This window comes from Tachysurus fulvidraco, chromosome 12 (genome assembly GCF_022655615.1).
Source record: "Tachysurus fulvidraco isolate hzauxx_2018 chromosome 12, HZAU_PFXX_2.0, whole genome shotgun sequence".
Lineage (NCBI taxonomy): Eukaryota > Metazoa > Chordata > Actinopteri > Siluriformes > Bagridae > Tachysurus > Tachysurus fulvidraco.
The window spans coordinates 6,030,934-6,057,653 of record NC_062529.1 but is presented as its reverse complement, the minus strand read 5'-3'; the positions used below and the strand labels follow the sequence as shown (position 1 = coordinate 6,057,653).

The following is a 26,720-nucleotide window of genomic DNA, read 5'->3' as shown; positions in this document are numbered from 1 at the left end:
AGAGGCCACTGTGCTCTTGGGAATTTTAAGTGCAGCAAAATGTTGTTGTAGCCTTTCCCATATCTGTGCCCTGCAACAATCCTGTCAATGAGCTATGAAGGCAGTTCCATAGTGACCTCAAGTGGCCTTTCCATATCATGTTCAATCAATGTAATTAGCATTTGCATGGTCTAGACAAGCTCTTGACTTGAATTCCATGGAAAATGTGTAAGGGATATTGAAATTAGGAATCCATCAGTGGAATTCAGTGGGGAATTGAATAAGATTTGCCAAGGTGAACAAACTGAATTGAAACTATAATGCTGCAAAGTGAACCAAAATAGGAATATATAAATAAATATTTTATAAACATATCCTTTTCATATGTTTTCCTTTTTACACAAATTGTTTTGTAGTAGATATATGCAAAGTAATTAAAGTAAATAACAACATAAATCCCCCTCACTGTACATGCAGACTATTTCATACAGTATATGTACAGTACTGTATATTTTAGAAGGCACAAGACAGTCTCACTTTTTATAACTTTTTCTTGCTGCATTTAAATTTGGTATTTTAGATCTGCAGTGGATATTAAAGCAGAAAACAACACACAGGTCTGTCTGTCTGCTTCCAATTCAGGACATCTCTTTGCTGCCCCAATAAAGCTAGCAGTACACCTCTTACCCCACCCATAAACTCTTTGTTCCCCTGCCATTTGGCAGAAGACAGCATAATATCCAGACCAGGTTGAGATTATATAACAGCTTATTTACACAACGTGTCCATGAGGCACAAACCTACTCTGTCCTCTGGATTAAATTGTCCTCATATATTGTTCATAATCATAGATTATTAAGGAATATCTTTATGCACCGACCACATATACAAGTATCACCTGAAATACAGGAACCGACGATCATGGAACATTCAGTTTGTTTAATTATGTTGTTATACTGCTAGTTGTAATGATAAGATGTTATCCTTCACACACTATCGCAGTTTACTGAGTTTCTATTCATTGCATGTGATGAATGTTCTGCATTGCATTGAAAAAAGGATAAGTGATCTTCCAGTATCTCCACCATCCACCCAATGACTACAAACAACCCAACCAGGCAGAAAAAGCTAGCTCTAGATGAAAGACTTAATAGCCTGAAATACAATCTGCAAGTAGGCTTTTTCTGCATTGTGAGTGTTCCAGATGAGATTTGTACATTAGAATTACCTCAAACAAACTGCATCCTAAACAACCTGAGCAGCTTGCCTTTGAGACCAACACCTATTCTATACCTGTTATAGTAAGTATGTGGTATTGGTGAAGACAAGACCCTATGATATTCACTGAAAAATGCTAATCTCTTCCTCACATGGAACTAAGAGTACAAACTAAGACAGACCACCCTTAAGACCTCCTACTATAGTGAAGACCCTACCAACTGAAAAAAAAAAACAGCAAACTCACTATTTGTTCACTGGTTCATCACATATCCAATACAAAGGGTTACTTATATAAAGCACATCAGATGCTGCTGGGGAAAGATCACAATCATACAAATCATACAAATTTTACACTTAAGCATGTGGCATCAGACAGAATATGGACAGAGCATTCCTGGACGTTGAGATTCTTGAAGGTAGCAGGCACAGACCACCGATTCATCCCATGCTTTCTGAAAGATCTATAGCACTTAATGCCCTTTAAACTAATAATGTTACTTGGGTATAGAAATGTTAACTAGGAGATCATAATGGCATTCTTTGAAAACATTCCCACCTAAACTTACCATTTCCAGCAGATCCAAATTGATGTTCCTGACCAGGATACAAATTTTTACTTAATTGCTACTTTATTTTTAATTGACAAGCATTTGTCAGTGTAATAAGCACATACCCACTCTATTTTTCTGCATGCAAGTGAAGCTTAAACTCAAGAGAAAACCCAAACGCAAATTGATAAAAATAATATTGTTTATTAAAATACCGTGAAACAGATATCTATATAAATGTCTGCAACACAAATCACAAGAGTTATCTTGAAGAATTACATTCCAGAAATATGAGAAAAGCTCACTGGGCACACTGTAATCTCTCAGAAACTAGGATGTACCAGCTATTCTATCATGCACAGTAGGACTCATTTGAGTACAAAATGAGTGAGATGATGAGATGAGTGTTTGGTTAAGTAAAACCAAATTAATTACAACCAGATTTACATAATGTAGTGACCTATGTGTGAATCAGGTGAGGTGAAGTGAAAATAGAAAATTAGCTTAGACCTGAAAAAAAGAAGAAAAAATTACCTCTATACAGGACATAGTTAACACAAGGCAAGGAAACCTCTGTTTATACATTGGCAATTTGTGATCTTGTAATTAAATGTAACTTATTTTGTCCTAATTTCTGGATTTGGTTTGTTTTATTTTTCATCTTCTAATTTAATGCCAATAAATCAATGACCTACAGAACTACTGTAGCATGAGGACGTGCTTTTGGTATAGACTCCAAAAAACGTCTATAAGCTGCTCTGGAAAACAATGTTTAAAGATTACATTTATATTTATCTCTCTTTCATTTTAGTTTTCTTCATCCAACAGGATCCCAGTATCTGAAGCTAGCAAGATTTCAAAACATAAACATTCACTAGCTTAAGCAGCAATAAGAGAGAAAGTAACAATAGTAGAAAAAATGTTCCATTAATGTGCTTAATCACAGGAATGATCTTACCAGGATGTTACCTGCTATGTTTCTTTGCCACATATTTTGTTTTGATTTTAGACCAAATGCCAGACCATAAAAATCTTTTTCCAAGAAATCTCAGATTTTCTAATATGGTCTTTCTCCGAACTGGCATCCTTCTGGCCTTTCTTAGATGGGTCTGGATCTGTGAAGAGCGAATGCTGTTGTTAAGGTCTGCAGAGGTTCTCCCATTTCAGCCAGTGAGCTCTGTAACCCCTTCATTGCCATACCTGGTCTCTTAGGCACTTCTCTGACCACTACCCTTCTTGCCTGAGCAGACAGTCTTAGTAATGTCTCATTTGTTTGATATTTTTTCTGCTTTGTCATAATGGATTTCACAGTGCTCCTCGGAATGCTCTAAGATTTGCCAATGTTTTAATAACCTTCTAAAACGTTTTTCCTCCCAACATAGCTCAGGCATTTCCTTGGTACTCATCATGGGTTATATATTGTCAGAAATGTAACAGATATTGCCTGGAACGTAAAATGTGTTACATAAAACCGTAAATGTTAAAAAAAACAAAAAATCTGAAATCTGAAGAAAGGTAATCTCACTTACACTGTCAATTAAAAGCAGTAGGTTCCCAGATCTAGACATGAAACCCCAGATCGTGGTCAGAAACATGCCGAAATTTCATTGGTAATTCACTCACCGTCCACTTTATTGGAAACACCTGCACATTCATGCAGTTATCTATTCAGGCAATCATTTTTTTCAGAAGAAAAATAAATAAAATATGATGCAGATCCAGTTCAAGAGCTTGCGTTAATATAAAATATTAAAATATTTATATATTTTTTTATAATATAAAATGTAATCTCTATGACTCTATGACCTGCGAAGCATGAATTTTGGCAGGTAGTAGCTGGCCAAATGTCTTTCCAGTGATTATTTCAATAAACCGGTTATTATTTATGTTTTTTTCTTAGGTATGTTGCAAAGATGTCCTGACATTTACTGAGGATTTAAAAACAAATTCAAATACTACATTGTTTTAAACCAAACACACATGACAGCTGGTTCTAACCCAAAGATGAAAATAAGCATAGGGTGTGTACAGTAGGTCTATAGCATTAGCACATAATCAGGCATTATAGCTCATTTTCTATGGTCGCATCATATATACTGTAGTAGCTCTGTGCATTTACAGTACATTTAGAGCATTTGGAAGATGCCCTTATCCAGAGAGACGCACAAAAGTGCTTTTAAAACTCAATCATTGAATACATAAACTCTGGTTCACTAGGTTACAGATACTATTATAATATACCATGAGCCTAAAACACTATAACGTTTCTTTATTCATTTATTTTATTTTATTTTATTTTATTAAATACACACATACAACAAACAAGAATTTCACAAAAAAATATGTCTTCAACCGTCGATTGAAGATAGCCTTGCCTTTTCGACACCAGTCAAAATCTTCTGCATCTGTCACTGATTGTGAAGAAGAAAAAACATCATATTTAAGGTAGGCTTTAAGTCCTGATTAGTTGTCTGAAAGTTACAGTACAGGGTCATTAGAAGGACACTGTCCTAATTCCTGGAACTGACTGCTAGGGACCCTGCAATAGGTTTACATATTATGGCAGCAATTTTCTGCTGCCTTCCTAGAAAATAACCTTTCTAGCTTTTGTTTTCACTTTTATCGTTACTCAGTCATTAAACAGACAACATCAACAACAACAAAAAAAACGAATGAAAAAGAAAGTTGCTTCACAGATCCAAAACACACAACACAACACATCTGTTTTGAACAGAAATGGAAAATCCTTACACTGCCCAAGGTCTGGGTAACATTTTCTACTTTCTCCACTACAGCAGAAGCATACATCAAACTGTGTGATGTGCTATACGTTGCCAGGCTTGGCCGACTCCTGTGTAACCAGGCAGCAAACAGAAGCCTTTTGGGAGCAGCTCTTAAGAAAGGCCAGTTTTGGAGCAGCAGTAATTCCATAAAGTTAATCCATGTTTTTGAGTCTCATGTTCTTCTCTTATTCGACTTTTTTTTTTTTATACATCTTCATAAAATGTTTTATCATTATTATTATTGTTTTTTTTATTGCCAATAAGTTGTCGTATTAAATTTTAAAGCCAATTAAATCCCTAAACAAAGAACAGTCCCATGCTGATTAAAGTTCATATGCTGCTAATGTAGAAATATACAAGCTGCATCACTATGCCATGTCACTCACATTAACCATCTACATTTATAGGATATGTGATATTTTCCAAAATCATTGACACTTACTACAGAATTTGAGTCACAAAAATCAAACATTAAGGCACAAACCAGAACAATCTAATCATTTCGAGAAGAAAAAAATTGAGTTTCTGCAACAAATGCTTCTAAGAAATATAAGGACCAATCTGTGGAGGTTAACCACAATGACATACAAAAAAAAAACCTTCAACAGCTATATTTAGGTTATTTATGTTTGATAATGCCTCCTTACAATATGCAAACTTAATATGCTAAATGTATATTTTGATTTGGAAAGTTAAAATGCATTACTCATAGAAGTATAGGATCTGGTGTTAATTAGGACCTTCCCACCTTCCCAGCATTTCCACTTAGTGGTAAAACATGTCTAGACCATACTGACCCATAAACTGAAGCTAAGTGTATGATGACATAGCAGAGGGTTAAAAAAGCAGCTATATGTGCATTTTGTCATACACTCAGTGAGATACCTTCAGGATTAGATTCATGACATGTTTACAATGCAAGTGTCTGTTGTGACTCAGTGTGTGTGTTTCCCCTAGTTTGATTGAAGCATAGCCTCTTTGAACTCACATCTGGGTGTTGTCTCTTTGTGAGGAGCTGCAGCTGCTGTTAGATTTCACACAGACACTCCTCCTGCTCTTTCGACTCTTTTATATCCCGAAGGATCCCCTCGCCAAGATCTCCAGCATTTTCGACCTGATACAAAAATCCTTTGTTAACACTCACGAACAGTTTATATTATCTTCTATCTAAATGTTTGTTAAAAAAAGATTACAAATTGCTTAATTGTCAGTCTGTAATGGATTTCACAATATTCAAAAATGTAAGAATGTATACTACCACAGAATCCGAACATAGCATATTCACAGCAGGAATTTTCCAAAGTGATTTCTACAATCATACAATCGTCATAGTCAAAGGACTTTCCGTGCTTTGGTTCGCATGGTGTCAGACATAAAACTGGTATGAAATGTTCAGTATGTGCAGCGGTAACACAGCAGTTAAGGTTCTGTTTTAGTAACTGTAAGACTATGAGTTCAAACCAAATGTCTGACAAGAGAAGCAAGTGACTTTACCCTTAACCGTTCAGGGTTTTTTCTGTCACTTTGTTTAAAAATGCATAAATGTAAATTTAGATTGTGTACAAATTACCACAGATTCAGTATATTTGTATATGTATTGTACCCAAGAATTGGAGTGGCAAGGTCAATTCAATTTCTTCAACAACTCAGAGAATGGTTCCTATTGTTTCGCTTGCTGGAACATGTGACTGGCGAATGTTTCTTGTTACACATGTGTGCTATGTAAGTGTGACTGTATTAAACAATTAATAGCTCTGAATGAGGTAGTGTTATGGCTTGGGCTTGCACTACTTCTTCTGGAACAGTCTCACTAATATATGTTGAGCACAATCTCATGGTGGTAGCGGCAGAATGAATTCAGTCACCTCAGGCTTGCTCAATGGGGATAAAAAGAATCACATTTAAATATAAGTCCAATACTAATCTTGAATTTTTGTTTTATATTAATCTTTGTATAATAATAAACTTTTGTATTATGATTCTTATGTTCTATAAAGCTGCTTTGAGACCATGTCCATTGTTAATAGCGCTATACTAATAAATTTGAATTGAATTGAATTCAGTAGTGTACAGAAACATTTTGTCTGCCAATTTAATGAAAAATACATCCAACAACACAATAAGGGCTTCATCAGGAAAAATAAATGGAAAGTTTTTGACTGGTCAAAGTCAATCACTAAACCTAAACCCAATGCATTTCTGCAGTACATCCCTGGAACAGCATCACAAAAGAATTGACCTCTTCACTAAAGTAAATAGACTACTACCTTTATGCTGATATTGCAAGCATATGGTATGCAAACAAATATTAAATAAGATACTATTTATTTAACTTTACTTTAAGATTATTGTTTCCAATATTTTAGCACATTAAAAATTGTGTTCCAAGTTGTTTAGATGTTCATTCCAGAAAAATTAAAGGAGAAATTCTGATTCTATTATTCATCTAATATTCATCTTTTGATCTTAAACACAAACATTTTCAATGTATAGCAATATTCACAAAGGGCACTGAACATCATTCCAACACACTTCCTAATTTAAGATCAACTAAAACAAAAACAAACAATTACTATTATTGAAAAATCGTATATGCAGGCTGCTCTCTTTCACTTAATTAGAAGTGCTGATTTAAAAAGAAAAAAGAATATATCCAAAGTGAATAAGTATACAATGAAATCAGTCTGTTTATTTAGCTTGCTGTAATGTGGTGCTTCTTATCCAACACCCACATTTAAAGAGGTCTTGTGGCATTTCATTGTCTCATAAAGCAAGGCTTGAGTGTCTAAATTTAAACCCTAACCTAAAATTTACAGGGATCCTACACAGAGGCACTGTAAAGTGCAGTATATACTTCTGATTATATACTCTTTAAGATTTTCCCATGCACACACAGAGGCCATATGACATCAATGCTACATTTACAGTACTGAATTGAAAATAAGTAAACTTACATTTAGCTGAACGTACAAAACTCATTCTAATTCTCAATCCATTGTTTCATGCAGCAATGGTTTTGCATTTTATAATCCTTCTGAATTGATGTTTTTTCCTCTATATTCAGTGCAAAAATTATATTTTATCAAGTAGAATTGTCTGCTCAAAATTGACTATTAAATTTAATTCCGTTGTTATTAAAATAACCAAAAACCAAGAACTGATTTTTAGCTATTTCTACTAATTTCAATCTTGAAATAATCTAGCTCTATTGGCAAATAATTTAGTTATTTTTTTAGCATAAATTTCAGAAACCTAAGAGATTAACATTATTTGGAGCCTGGAATTAGGAAAATATGTCTAGCAATAGGTTTAATAATATTCTATTTGTATTTGTAATATTATAGCAGGAAATACTAGATGAGGCTGATGTTGTTACAGCTGCATTTCACTGAAAAGGTCTGGGTGAAATGTGTCAAGCGCTACCCTTTGTGCTCCGGTTATGTGTTTATTAGGAAGATACTGATAACCATCTTTTTATCGTTAAGATTTTGAAAATGCATACATCAAATGTCAGATGTTAACACCAGGCAGAACACAGGATTAGTGTTCAGAAGGTTGTGGGCTTAAATCTTAGGACCAGCAGAGAGCAAATTTTGGAACAGTGATCAAGCCATAACTGCTGAACTCCTAGGTTTATGTTGTATTCTGTCTCATTTGTATTTCAGTTTGGCTGAGAGCATTGACAAGGTTAAAGAAATGTCAGATTTAGATTTGAAATTCTCCATGACCCAAATGCAGGTCCCAGGTTCCAAAATGTGCTGTACAGTATAATATACTGCAAGCAACCATATAACCACAGTGTTTTACTTAGTTTTACTACTCACACATGCACTGTAATGGACAGATGGATTCAAATAAGAGCACTTCAAAGTAACTTCCTGTTGCTTTTCCTCAGTGCAACACAGTGTGGATTCTAGACAGTGTCTGTTTGATAGTGCATCATGTGAGAAAGAGATAACGTGTTGTTAACATCTCTTTCAAGCTGGGTCTCAGCTGCTATGTGTTACATCAAGTGTCATGATCCAAGACTCGTGTTAGCAATACCAAAGCAAACAGATTCAGTCTACTACATGTATAGTAAAACAAACAAATAAACAAACAAACAAACAAATAAAAACATTTATCCATCTCAGCCATGTAAGGTAAAAGACGACAAGGCATTCTGGTATATATTATAAATAAAATAAATCAATGGCATCACAGTTATTTATTAAAGCATGACATAGTACTATCAATATTATGCCATATATTCGTACAAATTTCATATTATATAGCTATATGTTGTTAATACATAAGGTTTTCCAAAGAAGTGTTAGCACTTTTGTAAGTAATGTTATAGCAAATGTCTAGATAATAAGCAATATCAATTAAGATATTTAGATATAAAATGCTATGTACATAGATTTAAAATACATTGGGAGCTTGCTGATGGTTATGTTTAAATGTATTCTACATTTAAGAGAATACATACTTGTGATGTCTACAGAGGTAAAATCCTAAATAAATCCTGATCATTTACTTCAGTGAAAAAAAATGTGGAAAAACTGTTATTGCAGAGCTAACCTGAAACATTTCCATTGGTGAATCATTGAACTTTATGGCACAGAAATACAGAGTAGCATCGGAGCTGTTGTATTGCTGTGCTGTGTGCCCCCACAATCAGACTATGTAACCTGAGCCCTGGAAGTTTGGCACAGCTCTAACAAAAACAGAGGCAGCATGAGTCACAAAGTCTGCCCCTCCACTTCTGGGCTTTCACTTACTGCCACGTGGAAGGAGGATCTCAGCCAAAGCTCCTCCACACAATCCCTTCCACTGGCTATATTCAAGCTGTAGGGTCCAGTGCACAGAACACACTATACCTTTGAATAGCTACCAGTGACAAAGACAGAGCGTTGACATGCTATGCAAAAATCCAACACTAACTTCAAAAAAGAGAAACACTAAAGAGCTGCAGCCTTGACAAAAACTTGAGGTATGAATTGTCAATTGTACACTGCAACAATTTCTACATGGAGTGAATGAGAACAAAGATTCTTTCATTTTAAATAGATTTATACTTTACATATACAAACCTATACTGTATATTTAAAAAATCTTCTAGGTGCATTGGCAAATCTTGATTGCCCATCAGTGCAAATGAGCGTGTGATTATGTGTGTGCATGGTGCCATGTGAGGTACCGATGTCCATACAAAGTGTATTCTCAAATTACACCCAGTAGTTTAGATCCACTGTGAGCCTGACCCTGTGCTCTGATGTGCTTTTCCTTCACAGATCTCATACACAGATGGCACTGTGATAGTTAAACATTTCTAGAGTATTAGAATATCAGCTTGGATATTATAACTGTTTTTGGAGAGCACTGATAGTCTGGATAAACATATGTTTTTAACTGACCAAAACCTGAGGGATTTAAAAAAATAAAAAAATAAATACATGAAGCACATGGAAAAGCACAAAAGCACAAATAAACCCATTCAACTGCACATTCTTCTATCCAAAAATAAATGTAAGATTTATGGCCTATGTTTCAACAACTTACTGCCTAAGCAAAATTCAGTATACGATTTATAATGTTTTATGAAAGAAGAAAGATGACGCAACAGGGATAACAAAATTTATACTTCTACATTTCTTGAACCTTTCAGTATTCTCGTTAACCTGCAATTGAAAACTAATTAGGGTTGTTAACTATAATCGCCTAACTGTATTAAGCAAACATAGTTATTTAATTAAAATATAGTTGACTAGTTACGCATGGGGATGCAGAAGATAGCATCGATCACGCACAGCTCCAGGGTCCCAGTTCAATTCTGATCTCGACTTACTGTCTGTTCAGAGTATTGCATGCCCTCCCCTATGTTCTCTTGGGTTTTAACCTGGCTTCCCAAATGAAATTAGAATCTGTTTTGCACAATACAAACATTTTCTCAACTGGAACTAAATTTAAAGATTTGGAAAAAAAAAAAAAGAACTTATGTGTACTTTAGGACCAGAAATATAGGATCTGGGAGATATCCATTATACTTGAAAGAACATCTCAAGTAATTATTAATCATTTCAGGACATACATGTATTTATCTTAGAATATTCTACTTTAAGAACATTTAAGATTGGAATTCTTGTTGTATCTCATTATGGCCCACTAGGACCTCTGCCTTGATTTATTTGGGCAGACATTATACTAATACCAATGAAGAAATTTGCTGATAGAAATGAAATGTGGGGAAAAAAGCATAGCCAATAGCCAATAGTTGTTATTGTTGTTGTTGTTGTTCTTGTGGTAATGGTGCTTGTTGCTATTAATGCAAAACACAAGGCATGCTGTTACTGGTTGGCACGGAACTGTCACACAGCTTTTCGCATTGAAAAAAGAGATAAGCCAGTTCTTTTCACCACCAAAACAAGTCAATCTGTAAGGCTTTACTCATGTGGTGACCATATGCTGATGGTCAGAAAAGTGTTTTCTGAGTCATTGTCCTTGGCATGCTATGGCTGAACCAAAGTGCTACAACAGCAGTAACAGAACTCCATGGTATGCATATGTTTCTTGGTGCTTTGGCAAAAGTTGCAGGAACCAAAAACATCCACTTCCATAAATGTAAAAGTAAATGTAAGATTTTGTAGGATTATACTTTAAATTAATTTGAAGACCTGATGTCGATTTTATATCATATTCTGCAAAAATACAGTATAAGGTAATGCTCATAACACATGTTGTCTCTTTCTAAATTCAACATGAAAAAACAAAGGATACACAAAGGATAATCATTCAAACAAAAATTATATATTGTGCAAAAGTAGTTTTATTAGATTTCTCTTTTCAGAATGTGCTAACTGCATTTCAAGTTTCCTTTTTAACTGAATGACTACTTTGGAAAATTGACTTCAAGCCCAGACACACTCTTTTGTCCTAGGCCTACGAAACTCTAGCTGTGTTCCTTTACAAGAGAATGGAAACATGGCTTCGGTCTCACACGTCTGACTGACAACATATGGTAGGGTAAAAATCTGACAGAAAACCTGAGAAGACGTTAGTTAGCAAGCATTTTAAATGTTTCCATTGCTGAAAGGTCAAAAACAAATCTAACTATCCTTTCCAACAGCAATTCTGTCAGATTTGCTGGAAGTAAAGTGCAATGATGGAACAGCTCAGAAATGTACTTCTGGCCAGTGAGAGAGACAGCATGGGTTCACTAGGTTACCCAAATGGTTTTAATCGTCTATGGAGAAGCTACATTTGTGAAGCCCTTGTCTAAAAGTAATGGTTCAGCTACCATAACTGCCTGGTGGCAAAAAATCTATTACTCTAAGTATTCGGTTTTAATAAAAAAGTCTTATTTCAATCAACATACTGTATACTGTGATTAGTACAGGATGAAAATTAGGAGTACATTTTTACTTTCTTAAATAATTTTTAGTCTTAGCAGGTTAAGGCCCAAGGTGAGCAATAATAACAGGTGGCATTTCAATATGTTCTTGTATACAGGTACATGATCCATTAAAGAATACCATCATTAAAAGCTTCTGGTCTCTTCCTTCTTCTAGTATTTGGACATCTGACCATCACATCCAAATATGCCCATTCCAAAGACATTTTGAGGAAAGCTTTCCAATAGATTTTGGAGTTTGGCTGTGAGAATTTATTCTCATTCAGACATGAGAGCATCAGTACTGTCAGGCACTGAAGTCAAATGTTAGGGTCTGGGGAACAGTCAGTGTTATTAGTCTTCCCAAAGATTTTTGGAGGTGACAAGTTCAGAACTTGTGTCACTTTCTTCTACACCAACCATGGCAAACCGTGCCTTTATGGAGTTCGATTTGTACAAAGGCACACCGCCATGATAAGACAGGATCGGGCCCTTTAGTTTCAGTACTTTTGGCCATATAGTGAAAATGTGTATATAAACAGCATGTGAATATAGTCAGAGTGGACCTTTCAAAGCTACTGACATCTTTATATTAGCTTTGTGTAATTAGCTTTGTGTTATGTTAACTTCTCATTACATTTGTGCTTTTGTTACTGATGATTATTGTTTACAAATGCATTATTGAGTCAATACAAAAAATTTGATTTACAAAAAAAGCATAAAGCTTGTATGATGTGTTTGTATGTCAGCAAAGAAAAGCAACACATTACATAACTAACTACATTTCAGACAAAAAAAATAGAATACATGGATACTAGGATTTATGCATACGAAAAAGGTTGGGCCTTATATGCATGCAAAAAATGATAGGCCCTTTTGGGTATGATGGGTACGAATATTGATGGTCTCCAGTAACTTGCATGGCTGGAGTTGTTCTCTCTGTAAATTCCTTTAGCAATGCTTATTACAAAAGAACGCATGAGATCCCCCCCTCAGCGTCTGTCAGGAAAGTCAGCAGCTCTTGAAGTTACTGAGCATGGCTTCACGTTAAGAAAGGTCTGGTAATTCTGGCAATGAAGCAGAATTAGCTTTTACCAGCTGGCATCTGAGGACCTGCACCACAGAAGTATTTAGAGCTTTAAATTGTTGTGCTGAATGGTGTAGATTCTGGCAGTGGTACTGTATTTGAGCCAGCTTACCTTGTATTACATCAATTTTGCACTAATTTCCCCTGCTTTGGTGCTATGGCTCCCACGTAAGATTTTTGTGCCCAGTGAATGAGATTCAGCCAAAAAAAAATACATCAGGGTCTCCACATGTGAAGCAGTTTGCATTGCTGCTAAAAGATCTTGCATTAGACTCATGGCCACCTCCAGTACTCCTAAGGGCACTTATTTTCTCCTCTCAATGGGGCTGGGCAAAATAACCTCTGTCAACTGCTGTTTTTCTCTGATGACACCACAAAGGAGCTTGCCTTTCTTTTTCTAGCAGGCCCTGTAGTCACATCAGTTGACAGCTTTACTCCCACACTATAGCCTAAAGAAAAGTTTCTAGTCAGGCTGCAGACAAGTTTGACGTTACGCTGCAGTTAGAGCAAGGCTGTGTAAGAATTTTGCAAAGATGCAAATTTACATCTGTGCTTTGTAATACTTTCTGAGGCAGTGCCAAAAATATATAAATCAGTATTGCACTTAGTGTCATTTAAAGTAAAGCCAGTGCACCCTCAGTGACAGTGCAGAGATTTCCATAAAAATTTCATGCAATCTTTAATTCTAATTCTGAGTGCTGTCTACATTTCTTGAATCTCCTTTTTTTTTTGTTCCTCAACAAGACAAGAATGGGAACAAGGAGGGGCATGATATTTTTTACAGGCTAGCCAAGTGAGGTAATAGTCACTGTCACAGTTTGTCATATTTACTACTGGTCTATAGGAAAGTCCATGAGAAAACTCCATCAGTTTGCGAGGACACCACCCTTGTAAACCGCTTCTAAGAATAAAGTTAAAAGTTAAAGCCCTTTAAATTTCACGCTGTATTTTAAACAATACTTGTGAATTGCAGAATACTAATGTATGTCTGTATATACATTTATAAAAATGTACAGCTAACTAATTTTGTATGTTTTAATAATTAAGTGTAATGTTATTGGGTTGTGTTAATGTGCTATAGATTTTAAAGTACGTCATTGGATGTTGATCTGGTTAGAAGGTTAACTAGCTACATAGCACAACTTTGATGAACTCTGCATGAATTGCCAACCACTTTCCCTTTAAAAAACCATATGTGCTTATGAAATAGCTTTAATGACAGTAAAAATATTATTATATTTACTTTATATCTTCTTTGCAGGAATAACACTCATCAAGTGTCTCCTCTGAAGACTAACTGCTTTCCAAACATTCTGTGTAGACCAAAGAAAGTCAGAATGCCTTTGTGACTATTAAGCCACTGTTATGTAACTCCCAGGTTATAGCAATGTTATGTAACTCCCTCCATTTTAAATCTGGATTTGATCATCCCAGAAGAATCTTTTGACTGAATCCAAATGCCCTTATGAGAAAAGAGATTTTTTTTTTTTTTTTAAATGAATGGTACACTTCGTTGCCTGAAAGGTGTTGGATGGGATGTGTTCACTACTAAAGGATTCCGTTTTTATTTTAATTGTATGGATTACAGGATTATAGCACATTTTAAAAAGGACAGATTTCTCCAGTATTAATGCACATAGAATATGTAAGAGCAAGTAAAGGAAAGCACGGAAAAAGTGATGCACTCAGAAGTATTGTAGATATATTTTTAACCATGATGTAAAAATGAAAATGCAACATCCAGCATATTGGATGGAAAAAATGAAGGATGGAAATTCAGAAGAGAATTGTTCTTTTTGTGTACATCCATTCGCCACATTGGACGTTTTTTGTGGCAAACGGATGCGAGGCTCTTTCTGGGATTTATTTAAGGCTCTCTATTTCTATAAATACTAATATGGGTAATGATTGGTAAAGGGAAAATATAGTATATTGGATATTTTAAAAGAATTTTATTTTATTCATCTTAAATCTAAATAGATTAAGTAGTGAAGTAGAGGGGCATCTGAAAACACATTCTTGAATAAATCCTAAAAGCTGCGGATAAGTGTATTTAGGAACATAGCACAAACCTGAGAAAGGCTGGGGTATCCATAGGGGCTTCGCACACACATAAATTCCTCAACACTTAGAAAGAGCTGCAGTTTGGCATCAATGTGAAGGAGTTGCTCAAGTTCAGCTGCTTGGGGTCTATAACCCTGCTCCTGTGTTGTGGACACAGCACACAGAGAAATATCTGCTTATATTCAGAACAGCAAGTCAGAAAATGTGTTATATACTGTATTAAACAATAATTTCTGGTTTATAGGTTGTCAATGTTACAACAAACATTCAAGCAGACAGGGCAGGTTTAGCCCTAGATCTTGGTTTAACACTAGATTAAATTTACTACCATATATGTGACATATCGAAAAACCTAAAATCTGCTTATTAGCATCTGAGGAAAAAATTAAATATTCCAATTCATGAGGTTAAGAATCTATGTTTTATAACCTTAGACATTGGATGTGTGCTACAGTATATGGCTATTTAAGGACATTTCAGAGAGTTTCGATGCAGCAGGCAACATTTTTATTACGAAAGTAAATCAGAAACCATTAGTCCAGTTTAATACAGGTTTTGCTGGCTGTCTTTAAGTTCTTTAAGTACACTGCTCTGAACAGTTGATCCCTAGAGTGTCTTACTGAACCCTTGAAACAGCTGAGGATCTTTCTCCCAATTATTAGTTAGTGGGAGATGATTTTTTTTATGCTCATTAGCAATGTGAGAAGAGGAACAAGTCCGGGCTAAGGGTTGCAGTGTCCAGCCTGCAAGTTGCATTTGATCAATTCAGTGAACCCATTCTGCAGAAACAAGATCATAAACGTAGAATAAAAGAAGAGAAAGCATCTGCATATGATCATGATGTCATATCGGAGCCTGCCAAAGCTTTTGTACGTCTGGTCACTCATGTGTCCCATCACTTGGATGAGACAAGAGATATAAAATGTGTCGACACTTTGCACAATAGCAAGTTCCCACAATAACAGGAAGTCTTTCAGCCCGAACCTTTAGGATGCCTCTGAGCATCTGCTCCCTTCTGTTTGGTTGCCATGCATAAATTGGTTGATGAACCCATTATAAAAAGGAAAAGCACACCATAATTGCAGCTGCCATATCCTCATGAGGAATGACGGAATATGCAGTATGAAAAGGAAACTGTGAAAAGTGCAGCTTAGCCCTATGTGAGTAGTGCAAAATATATAAGAGCCTCTAGATAAATATCATTAGATAATATAGCTGATGTTCACCACCCAAATGATGTCTTGCCTGAAACAGACTGAATAAAATATCCCTGCCATGTGTGTGTGTGTGTGTTGTGTGTGTGTGTGTGTGTGTGTGTGTGTGTGTGTGTGTGTGTGTGTGTGTGTGTGTGTGTGTGTGTGTGTGTGTGTGTGTGTGTGTGTACCTCTGGTTTGGCAGTTGGATCAAAATGATCTATGTCCTTGAGGAGTTCATCTAATCGTTTTTGCTCTTCCTTTGTTAATGTCGCCGAGCTTATTAGACTTCTGCCTAGCTGCATCAAAACATACACAACACCTTCAGAATGGAAAAATCTGTTTCTGTGTGTGTGTGTGTGTGTGTGTGTGTGTGTGTGTGTGTGTGTGTGTGTGTGTGTGTGTGTGTGTGTGTGTGTGTGTGTGTGTGTGTGTGCGCGCACACCTGTGTGTGCACGTGTGTTCATGTGAATACCTCTGATTTGGGAGTTGGATCAACATAAGCCCCTTCTTCATCTATGTCCTTCAGGAGTTCACCTAACCGCTTTTGCTCTTCCTCTTTTAATGTCGCCGAGCTTTCTGCACTACTGCCTAGCTGCATCAAAACATACACATCACCTTCAGAATGGAAAAATCTGTGTGTGTGTTTGTGTGTGTGTGTGTGTGTGTGTGTGTGTGTGTGTGTGTGTGTGTGTGTGTGTGTGTGTGTGTGTGTGTGTGTGTGTGTGTGTACTGTATGTGTGTGCGTGTGTGTGTGTGCACATGTGTGTTCATGTGAATACCTCTGATTTTGTAGTTAGATCAAAATAAGCCCATTCTTCATCTATGTACTTGAGGAGTTCATCTAACCGCTTTTGCTCTTCCTCTGTTAATGTCACCGAGCTCCCTGCATTACTGACTAGCTGCATCAAAACATACACATCACCTTCAGAATAGAAAAATCTAGAAGACATGCTGAGAAAAAGCTTAGAGCCCATGGTGAGACAAACGCAAGTGCCATAATTATACTCTAAAACATTTTACATGTGACTCAGAATTTTAACCAGTACTCCATTCTCATACTTTTGATAATTATGGTCTGGCACAATCTTCGGAATAGAAATTCACCATAAAGGCTGATTACGTCCTGTCCAGGTCAAAAATGGCCCATGTGGAATAATACTTAAAATATGTTTTCAACATGAAAGTTTGGCTCAGTTCTCCTAAAACAATGTCTCAAGCAAATTTTTGCTTCGCTGTCATGTCTTCAGCTCATCACTGCATCTACACAATGATGTCCACACTGACATCAGAATCATCCCCGAGCATGTGAAGCGGTTCTCTCTTAATTCACACACAGCATATTGTGATAAATGTTTGTTAATTAAATTGCTACGGTCGGTGAAATGGCTATTACTACCATGATGTTTTATACAAATGAAGCAAACGGTTTCGTGCTTTTCATAGATTGCTAGTTATGGATCTCTTGTTCAGTCATACATTTTGTTCCTGAATAAATGACATACCTCAATGTTTTTCTTGATGAAATCTTGTCCGTTCTTGTTCTTGACTGTCACACGCTGCCTGCTTTCTGTCATGGTCACTTCTTTTATTTCAGCACCCACTTCAACAGAGTTTGAAGACTTGCCATGTACTCCGACCTCTGACCCAGAAACCAGTAAACATGCATAGCCCATAAAACAGTTTTAAATGAAGTCAATCTTGAACGTTTTAAAGTATTACACAACAAACAATGGCTTGCAATTTTAAAAATATCTAATTATAAAAAAGTTATAAAAATGTGTGTATGCTAAACTAATCTCTTTCAGAGCAGTTGTGATGCGATGAACATTATTGCTAATATGTTTAGCACCATGCCATGAGTTAAACAAAACATGACAGTTTACAAAGTTTACACGTGAGAATTTTAATGTCATGAGTCCCTCTAGCGCAACAAATGAGCAAATACAACTGTACCTCTAGATCAGCTAAACTTATGAGAAGTGAATGTAATCAGCAGAGTAACTTGTTCTTTGTTAAGTGATCATTAAGATGTAGAGATCAAATATTTCTTGCCTGTATTTTCAGGTCTGCAGATTAGGTCAGTCCCTTGATCTGGGACTTGGGTTCCAAACACAGGTTCATAGTCCATCTCTTCACTGCAGTCCTTAGCTATCAAATTCATTTGTTTCACAGTTGTTAATCTCATATAAATTTATAAATAATTTATTTCATTTATGGAAAAAAATAATTAAACTGAGGGAAATTTTTACATGATTATGAAATGATGGTTTTGTTTCCCTACACACCAGACTGCTAGAGTGATTTACTTTAGAACTGTGAGATTGTTTCCTTGTGGAGTACCAGTTTTAAAGCCATCACCTCATGACTGCCCCTTAGTGGTGCAACAGAAAAGCTTGCACACTATTGTCCAGAAATCATGAGTTTGAATCCCAGTGGCAAGAGAGAGTCCAAAATTGGGTATGTTCTCTAGGCGGTGTCAAACACTCGCTTATGTCAATCAAAGTGACACCAGCCAATCATGGGCATCTGTGAGCTCCAGCAAAAAGAGTTTGCTACTGAGTGTTGATTATGATGACTTTTGAAGCACATGGCTTTGATGCTGGCTCGGGAGAGGGAAGTGATTTTCTCTAGCCTTAGCTGTTGTATGACTGGTGAGTGGGAACCAACCAAGAATTCCATTGGAAAACCTCATGACAATTACTGAATATAGGGATGCTTTTGTCTTGGTGAAGTGCAAGTGCTGTTAGCAATAATGCAAGAGTGTGATGAAATGCACAGCATAGAGTTGTTGCCGGACAGTGGTGACTCATGCGGTTAAGGCCCTTAGAGTATTGGGACCAAACTGCCACTGTTGGGTCCTTGAGAAAGGCCCTTAAACCTTGCTTATCCAGGGGTGTTGTGTCATGGCTGACCTTGCGTGCTCGCACCCCACATCCAAATTTGGGATATGTGAGGAAAGAGGAAATTTCACTGTGCTGTAATGTATATGTGACAAATAAAGACTCTCTTCTATTCTAGCATAGTACCGATTAGTCAGGGGGGGCACTGGTGGCTCAGCTGGTTAAGGCTCTGGGTTCTTGATCGGAGGATCAGGGTTCAATGCCCAGCACAGCCAAGCTGCCACTGCTGGGCCCTTGAGCTAGACCCTCAACCCTCCCTGCTCCAGGGGCGCTGTATCATATATGTGCTGCCCATATATCATAGCTGCCCCTGCACTCTGACCCCAACCTCCTTAGTTATGGTATGTGAAGAAAAGAATTCCACTGTGCTGTAATGTATATGTGGCAATAATAAAGGATTCTGTGCCCCCATTCTGTGTCAGTAGCTGCTTCTGGTTCTAAATCTTGATGGAGTATGCAACAAGAAATGTGCTGCAGGCAAGCTGAATAAGACTGGGTAATTATAACAATTATCCTTGGGACTAATACAAACGAGAAGGCAGGTGTTCCTAGGTCAAGACCCAGACACATGCCCAGGAGGCACTACATTATCAACTCCATCTGCCTGAAACATGAACTAAACACTTGAACTATTACCTTTAGGTGCCCTTGGTCTTACATTATTCTTGCATAAATGAGTTTGAAATATTTCACATAACAGGGGGGACTGTCACAACTATTATGTCAGATGCTATGCATATCATATCTGATGTGAGTTGTGAGCAAACATAAATTATTTGAAACCATAGAACTTAAAGATTCATATTTCTCATGTACCCTCTGAGATTTTGTGATTGCAGATGGTTTCACTCAGTAGGATATAAAAAACGAAATAAAACACAGTAAATTATATAAAGTTTTTGCTATACACATTTTGCTATACACACACTATAAAAGTCTTACTGTAATCTGTGCACTGGTGAGACGTTCACAGTTTGTTATTGAATGCAAAAATGTATTAAATGGTAGCTAACGTTCATGCCAAATATGTTGGTTGGTTGGTTGGTTGGTTGGTTGGTTGGTTGGTTGGTTGGTTGGTTGGTTAATTAATGGATTGAACCATGGCCCTGGCTGTCTTAATCCACTGGGTAAAGTTATCACTTCACAAGATAATTTGAATACAGTGAGAGGCATGTTCTTCCAATAAATGTAAAAACTACAGCAACCTCCTGGTTGACATGCAATATACAATATGTCTCTTGGTTGTATGCTTGCAAAGCAACTACATAGAGTTCACAGATTACCATCTATTTTACCAGATTTTACTGACGGAATGTCTGAACTGCGTGATAATTATCCTCAACAGAGAACAACATTGACGTTGTGAGCAATTTTCCTCCTCAATATTGCATGCTGTCAATTATTGCTGGGGATGATCTAGACATATTATACACTAGCATAACAATGAAAATATGCTGTCTCAACTAGTTCCAAAGGAAATCACTTTGGAAGTGTAAAGGAGTAGAATAACAATTATTTATGTAACAGACCAGGGTGAAAATGATCTCTCAGGGTGACAAGAAATGGCAGGGGACAAATGTGATGATTACTTTTTATAGGCTAACCAAGACAAGGTCATGGTCACATAGAGAGTGCTTTGCCATTGAACTCATGGTACCATCATTACATCGTCCAAATAGAGTCGAACCACAGTTAAATAGGTAAACTTTTGATTTGACAGCTGTTAAAATTATGGCTTTTAGTACATTTTAGTACAAAAATCTCAAAAGTACATTTTAGACAAACTCTCTACAAATCCTACTGATTATCCATGCAAATTCATTTAAAACTGTGTAATTTATAAATTAGTTTCTAAAGTGTCTAATATGTATTGGAGAGTGCTCTTGTGACTCATGCAAGACTTACATGTGTTGTTGGTATTTTCTGCTTCACTGCACACTGAACAACTTTCAGGATTGTGATCCTGGATGTATATACACAGGAATAGGTAAGCACACTACAGAAAAATTGCATGTGTGAAGAAGATATATACGAAACACATTTCTACACATGTGTGTCTGCATTCAATCTTACCTTTATATCCTTCCAAAGTTGCCGATGGAGCTCTTTGCCTTCCTTTCTGACTGCTACTTCTTCTAAGGTCACGGAAGTCAGTATTCTGTCCAGACGTTCCATTTCCATGATTGCTTCTTGCAACTCAAGATATTTATTCTCCTTCTCAGATACATCTGTAAAGCATAAAATCAGGCAGACAGACAGATAGAAAGCAATTGTTGGTTTGCTAGTTCTATTAAAAACCAGTGTGGGAGAAAACCATGTCTGTAAGACAGGAGTTCGAAAATTTTTGAACAATATCCAAATATCCAAATGGGTATTAGGTATTGTCTGCCAGTCCAAGCCTTGACCACCCTACATGTTGCATTCTACCTTCATAATGTAGGACTAGAGTAACATATGAACAATTGGTCATATGTCAATTATGTATGTGCAATGTACTGAAACCAAGTGAATAAATATCACAGTAACTGGGGAAAATGTGAACTTACATTGCTTGACAAATCCAAATCCACCTAACTACCAGCGTACTGTGATATGGCCCATCAGTAAGCAGTGGTGTTTGGTTTATACCTGACACTTATGTTTATGTGTGCATATAGACACTATGGCAACACATGCCTTGGTCATACACTCACCCTGCATATCTTAGGTACAGCTGGTGAATTAAAAGCAATATCCACTGTAGCTGGAACATTAGAGCTAAAACATCCCTGAATTTGTGGTTTCCAGGTCAAAATAAAAAAATGTTTAGTGATTTCATGCACATTAAAAAACTCTTACTGTACAAACACAGCGATGAGCTGTTTCTTATAACTTTCTATTGTTGTCTTCATATTGTCATGAACTAACCTTACATTCGCCCCTGTGATGGTGTATGTATTCACTAATCTTGTAAAAGACATTTCAGAAGACTGTTACTCAACACAGACCTTTTAGTAAATTTGAAGGATATATCGATATCAATAAACAATAAAAAAGATTTGGATTTCAAAAGGAGGAAAATCACTGAATCTCTATGATGCCTAATTGTTATTGCTGTAAGTTCTAGTGTCTATAACTACACTGTAAATAAATATTGCTTCTCGATTTTTACCTACCTTGGTCAGAGACCATGTTTTCTGATGGGAAGTCCAAGATATTTTCCTCTATGTTCTGTTGAACCTGATATAAAGGATCACCAACAGCGTATTAAGATTAGATAATTGAATAATTGTGACAATAATGAGACGGAAGAAAGGTATCAAAAAATGGAGGAAAGTGAAACTCACATTAGGAAATTGAAATTTTAAATGCCATCATGTCATTGTGAAGAATAATTATTCTGGACTACATCCAAAACTACATACTACTATACTTTATACTATATGTAAAATAGTATTCACCACTGGCACTGGTAATATTCTTAGACACTATTGTGTCATTAGTACTTATTTTACTAGGTCTAACCCCAAGATATAGTCAGACCACTGTCTCTATCTATAGCAATAATTTTAAATACTGCTTTCAGAACGAAACATCTATCACCTGAGTTTCAGTGAGCTCAGAGCTGAGAACCTCAAGAGCCCCAGTCCTGTCCGGAATCATTCTCACCCCCTCTGAAAGAACCACACTGGACACTCGACTCCCAGGCCGAGAGGACTCGCTGGAAGCTGGTCGAGATATATCATCCAGGTTTCCCTTTGTAATATCCATCTATTCTCTTCCTAAATAAAAATGATCAACACATCTACACACATATATAAATATGCATCATATTTGCTATAAACTTTTACCTGATGATTATAACATTAGACTACTCAGTTCTCACAGTTATAGTTAGTCTAATCCATGACCAAAATACTTCAGGACAGTTTATCTGGACAGTTATGGGACTGTTTTATAATGTTAGGTACTTTTAGGTACCCAATATATTACTGTGTCCAGAGAAAAGAATTCTAAAGGACCATTTAAATACAAAAATAAAATCTCAGAGGAAGACTGAGATCTGTAAAGGTGAACAATACAGGACTATTAACTCCAGAAAAAAATGAATGCAGGAAAAATGCATTGAGCATGTGTGTGTGTGTGTGTGTGTGTGTGTGTGTGTGTGTGTGTGTGTGTGTGTGTGTGTGTGTGTGTGTGTGTGTGTGTGTGTGTGTGTGTGTGTGTGTGTGTGTAATCCTGTGCCTGCCAGTTTTATGACAAGTATATAAATGCATTTATATAGGGTTATATAAATTTAAATAAATATAAAGCAAATAAATACTTTGATATCATCAGTCATTAGCATCATCTGATAAGATAATGTCTATCAAATCAGCCTTATGCTATAAATTAATAGTATAATCCCAAAGAGTCTTACTCAATGTCCTCACAGCACGTCCCTTGTTTACGCTTTGTTGCATGTTATCCAAGGGCAACCACGAGGTTGCCAGTGTTTGAGAATCCCTCTTATAGTACTATTGAAATGAAATGCTACTTAAACTAGCCTGGCAACCATTAATGTACATTATACATATGACTGGCGAATGTTTCTTGTTTCTTGAATGTTTACTTGTGTGCTATGTAAGTGTGACTGTATTAAAAAATTAATAGCTCTGAATGAGGTAGTGTTATGGCTTGGGCTTGCACTACTTCTTCTGGAACAGTCTCACTAATATGTTGAGCACAATCTCATGGTGGTAGCAGCAGAATGAATTCAGTCACCTCAGGCTTGCTCAATGGGGATAAAAACAATCACATTTAAATAGAAGTCCAATACTAATCTTGAATTTTTGTTTTATATTAATCTTTGTATAATAATAAACTTTTGTATTATGTTTCGTATGTTCTGTAAAGCTGCTTCCATTGTTAAAAGCGCTATATACAAATAAATTTGAATTGAATTGAATTCAGTAGTGTACAGAAACATTTTGTCTCCCAATATAATGAAAAATACATCTGCCAACACAATAAAGGGCATGATTGGTTAAAAGAGAATTCTGGGAAACATGACAAGTCTAATCGGGGACGAAACATCTCTTCATTGGTGACCAAAAAGAAACTGTCTAAATAATAGTAACACTGTTCAGAAGGTTTTTGCTTAACAACTGAAATTCTTATCTTATCAGTTTCTCTTATGTCTTGTATAAACACAGGTTTTACTCACTTGCACACTTGTAACAACCTGTAATGTCACCGTTTCTGTCAACTTTCTCTATTAGCACTATGCACCAACACACCAAGACAAATTCCTGTACATAGACGACCCTGTAGGCAATAAACCTCTTCTAGAAACTCTTATTCTGATTCTGAATCTGAACTGCGCATCACAATTACATATCTATCTAATTACATATCTATATATCTATCTATCTATCTATCTATCTATCTATCTATCTATCTATCTATCTATCTATCTATATATATATATATATATATATATATATATATATATATACGTATATATATATATATATATATATATATATATACGTATATATATATATATACATATATATATATATATATATATATATATATATATATATATATATATATATATATATATATATATATATATATATACGTATATATATAGATATATATATATATATACATATGTATGTATATATATATATACGTATATAGATAGATAGATAGATAGATAGATAGATAGATAGATAGATAGATAGATAGATAGATAGATAGATATGCAATAAAATAAAATAAACCAAATGTATCCAATGAATAGACTAATAGACTAAATAATTACATATTCATGTCAACGCACGAGTTAAACTACAACTCCCAGAACACACCTCGGGCTACAAACATGGCCGTCAAAGGAAGACGCGTTCAGTAGTAAACTATTGATTGTATTCACCTGTATTCGCCCTCACACCACCTTCACTCTATAAAGGACGCTTTGTCTTATTATACATTTCGATACCATGTTTATTTTATTGGGGTTTTGTTGTTGTTCGCTACGTTTACGAACATTGCATTGTTGTGTAACGAAGCTCTCTATATAATATAACGCAGTAAAATCTGACAAAGTTTAAAGTCACCACAAGAGGGCAGTGTGGACTTTTTAGTTGATAAACTTGACTGATCAAGAAAAGAGTATTATAACAAAATCACAGTACAATACCCGTGTGAGTGACTTTTGTGTGTATATGTGTGCTGAGCATTCATTACTTTGATCAGAGTCATTTCAAGCAGCTAGTCTCACTTGTGATTCAACCACAGTGATTCATAATGACAAACAAGCTTCCTTCATCTCAGTGGTGTTGAATGAGTAATGTATTGTTGTTTACACATTGTGTGGTTTAAACCTGCAGTGAGATAGTTTATTGTAATTTCTTCAAACATGACACTTATGCAAGATATGCACTTCTCAATACACACACACACAGGCTATAGTGCTTGCGTGTCCACAAATAATTGCCCACAGGCCTGCCTGTGTTAACAAGCTTTTAAAAGATGATCTCATCGTTACCTGTGGTGTTGAGATGCCTGGGGCAAATTTCATCACATCATTTTTCTCCTCGCAAGCCCCAGATTCTTTACCATCATTCTTATATGCAGTCTAGAACTCAGGACTGGCTCTTGTATATTACTAGTACACACATGTGAAATATTTGGCTGCATTTTCTGTTATGTATAGACAATACATTTATTGTCTACTTTATTCGAAACACTTGTAAACCTGGATATTCAATAAAGCTATTATAGTAGTCACTACTATACAGAATGATTTAGATTTGTGTCAAGAACTTCATCAGATATAATCAAAAATCTGACTGAGGAAAAATGTGATCTTAGTGACTTTGATTGTGGGTGTTTGATTAGTTAGAGACTAATCTGAGTATTTCAGAGGCAGCTGATTTGCATGCACACTACAATTGGGCTACCAAATGGTGTCCCTAATAAAGTGGACAGCGAGTATATTATTTGAAAGTATTGATATGGAAATACATACATAATAAACAAGAATTTATAACCTGTAACATTGAAGACTGATGGTCATGAAATATTTTATTGTATACAGATGAAATGTCCTACTAATGAAATCAATGTTTCATGCTTTTGTTCTGGTCAGGTTATGAAAGATTCTTCTACAGTTGGAAAAAATAGCTTAATGTCTTCTGTAGCCAAATAAAGACTTAGTCAGAACCGGGGTAATAATTTAGGAAGAATCCTTGGCATTGCTTTCGTTATGACTAACATGCTGTGGTTGTTGACTTCAGTCTTGAACTTCCTGTGACTAATTACAATTTTATGCTGTGAGTAGTGAAGGATTCATACCTTCTATATGTTAGTTTGCAGAATGAAAAGAGAGCTACAGAGTTCTGATATCCTATCAATCTTATAAAAACATATAAGATTTGGACAAGGACTGCTTTGGATAGTAGTGTTTGGAGACTATGAAGGTGACTTTGAACTGCTATTGTAGATCTTCGTAATTGAACACTCAATGGCTTCGGTAGGAAAGTGAAAGTGACGTGACATACTCAATTTGTGATTGACTTCTCACTCATTAGCACTACAT

The 26,720-nt window shown here is 35.9% G+C and overlaps 1 protein-coding gene across 1 annotated transcript; it reads right to left on the bottom strand.

The window, feature by feature from the left end:
• Positions 1 to 2,042: 2,042 nt before the first annotated feature.
• On the bottom strand, positions 2,043 to 24,493 carry fsip1 (fibrous sheath interacting protein 1). Its single transcript, XM_047821338.1, has 13 exons — positions 24,336 to 24,493; positions 22,733 to 22,911; positions 22,306 to 22,369; positions 21,224 to 21,378; positions 21,056 to 21,113; positions 18,303 to 18,398; positions 17,753 to 17,901; positions 17,030 to 17,149; positions 16,723 to 16,842; positions 16,439 to 16,546; positions 15,063 to 15,194; positions 5,520 to 5,645; positions 2,043 to 2,863 (listed from the first exon to the last, which is right to left on the bottom strand). The coding sequence occupies exons 2-12, from the start codon at positions 22,898 to 22,900 to the stop codon at positions 5,559 to 5,561; spliced, it is 1,257 nt and encodes a 418-aa protein (XP_047677294.1). The 5' UTR covers positions 22,901 to 22,911; positions 24,336 to 24,493; the 3' UTR covers positions 2,043 to 2,863; positions 5,520 to 5,558.
• Between the last annotated feature and the right edge of the window lie 2,227 nt (positions 24,494 to 26,720).

Coding starts and splice junctions, on each gene's coding strand:
- fsip1 (XM_047821338.1), bottom strand. CDS start 22,900: ATGGATATTACAAAGGGAAACCTGGATGATATATCTCGACCAGCTTCC. Junction 21,114..21,223: donor AACTTTGGAAGGATATAAAG/GTAAGATTGAAT, acceptor ATATACATCCAG/GATCACAATCCTGAAAGTTG. Junction 16,843..17,029: donor ATCTAACTACAAAATCAGAG/GTATTCACATGA, acceptor GTTTTGATGCAG/CTAGGCAGTAGTGCAGAAAG.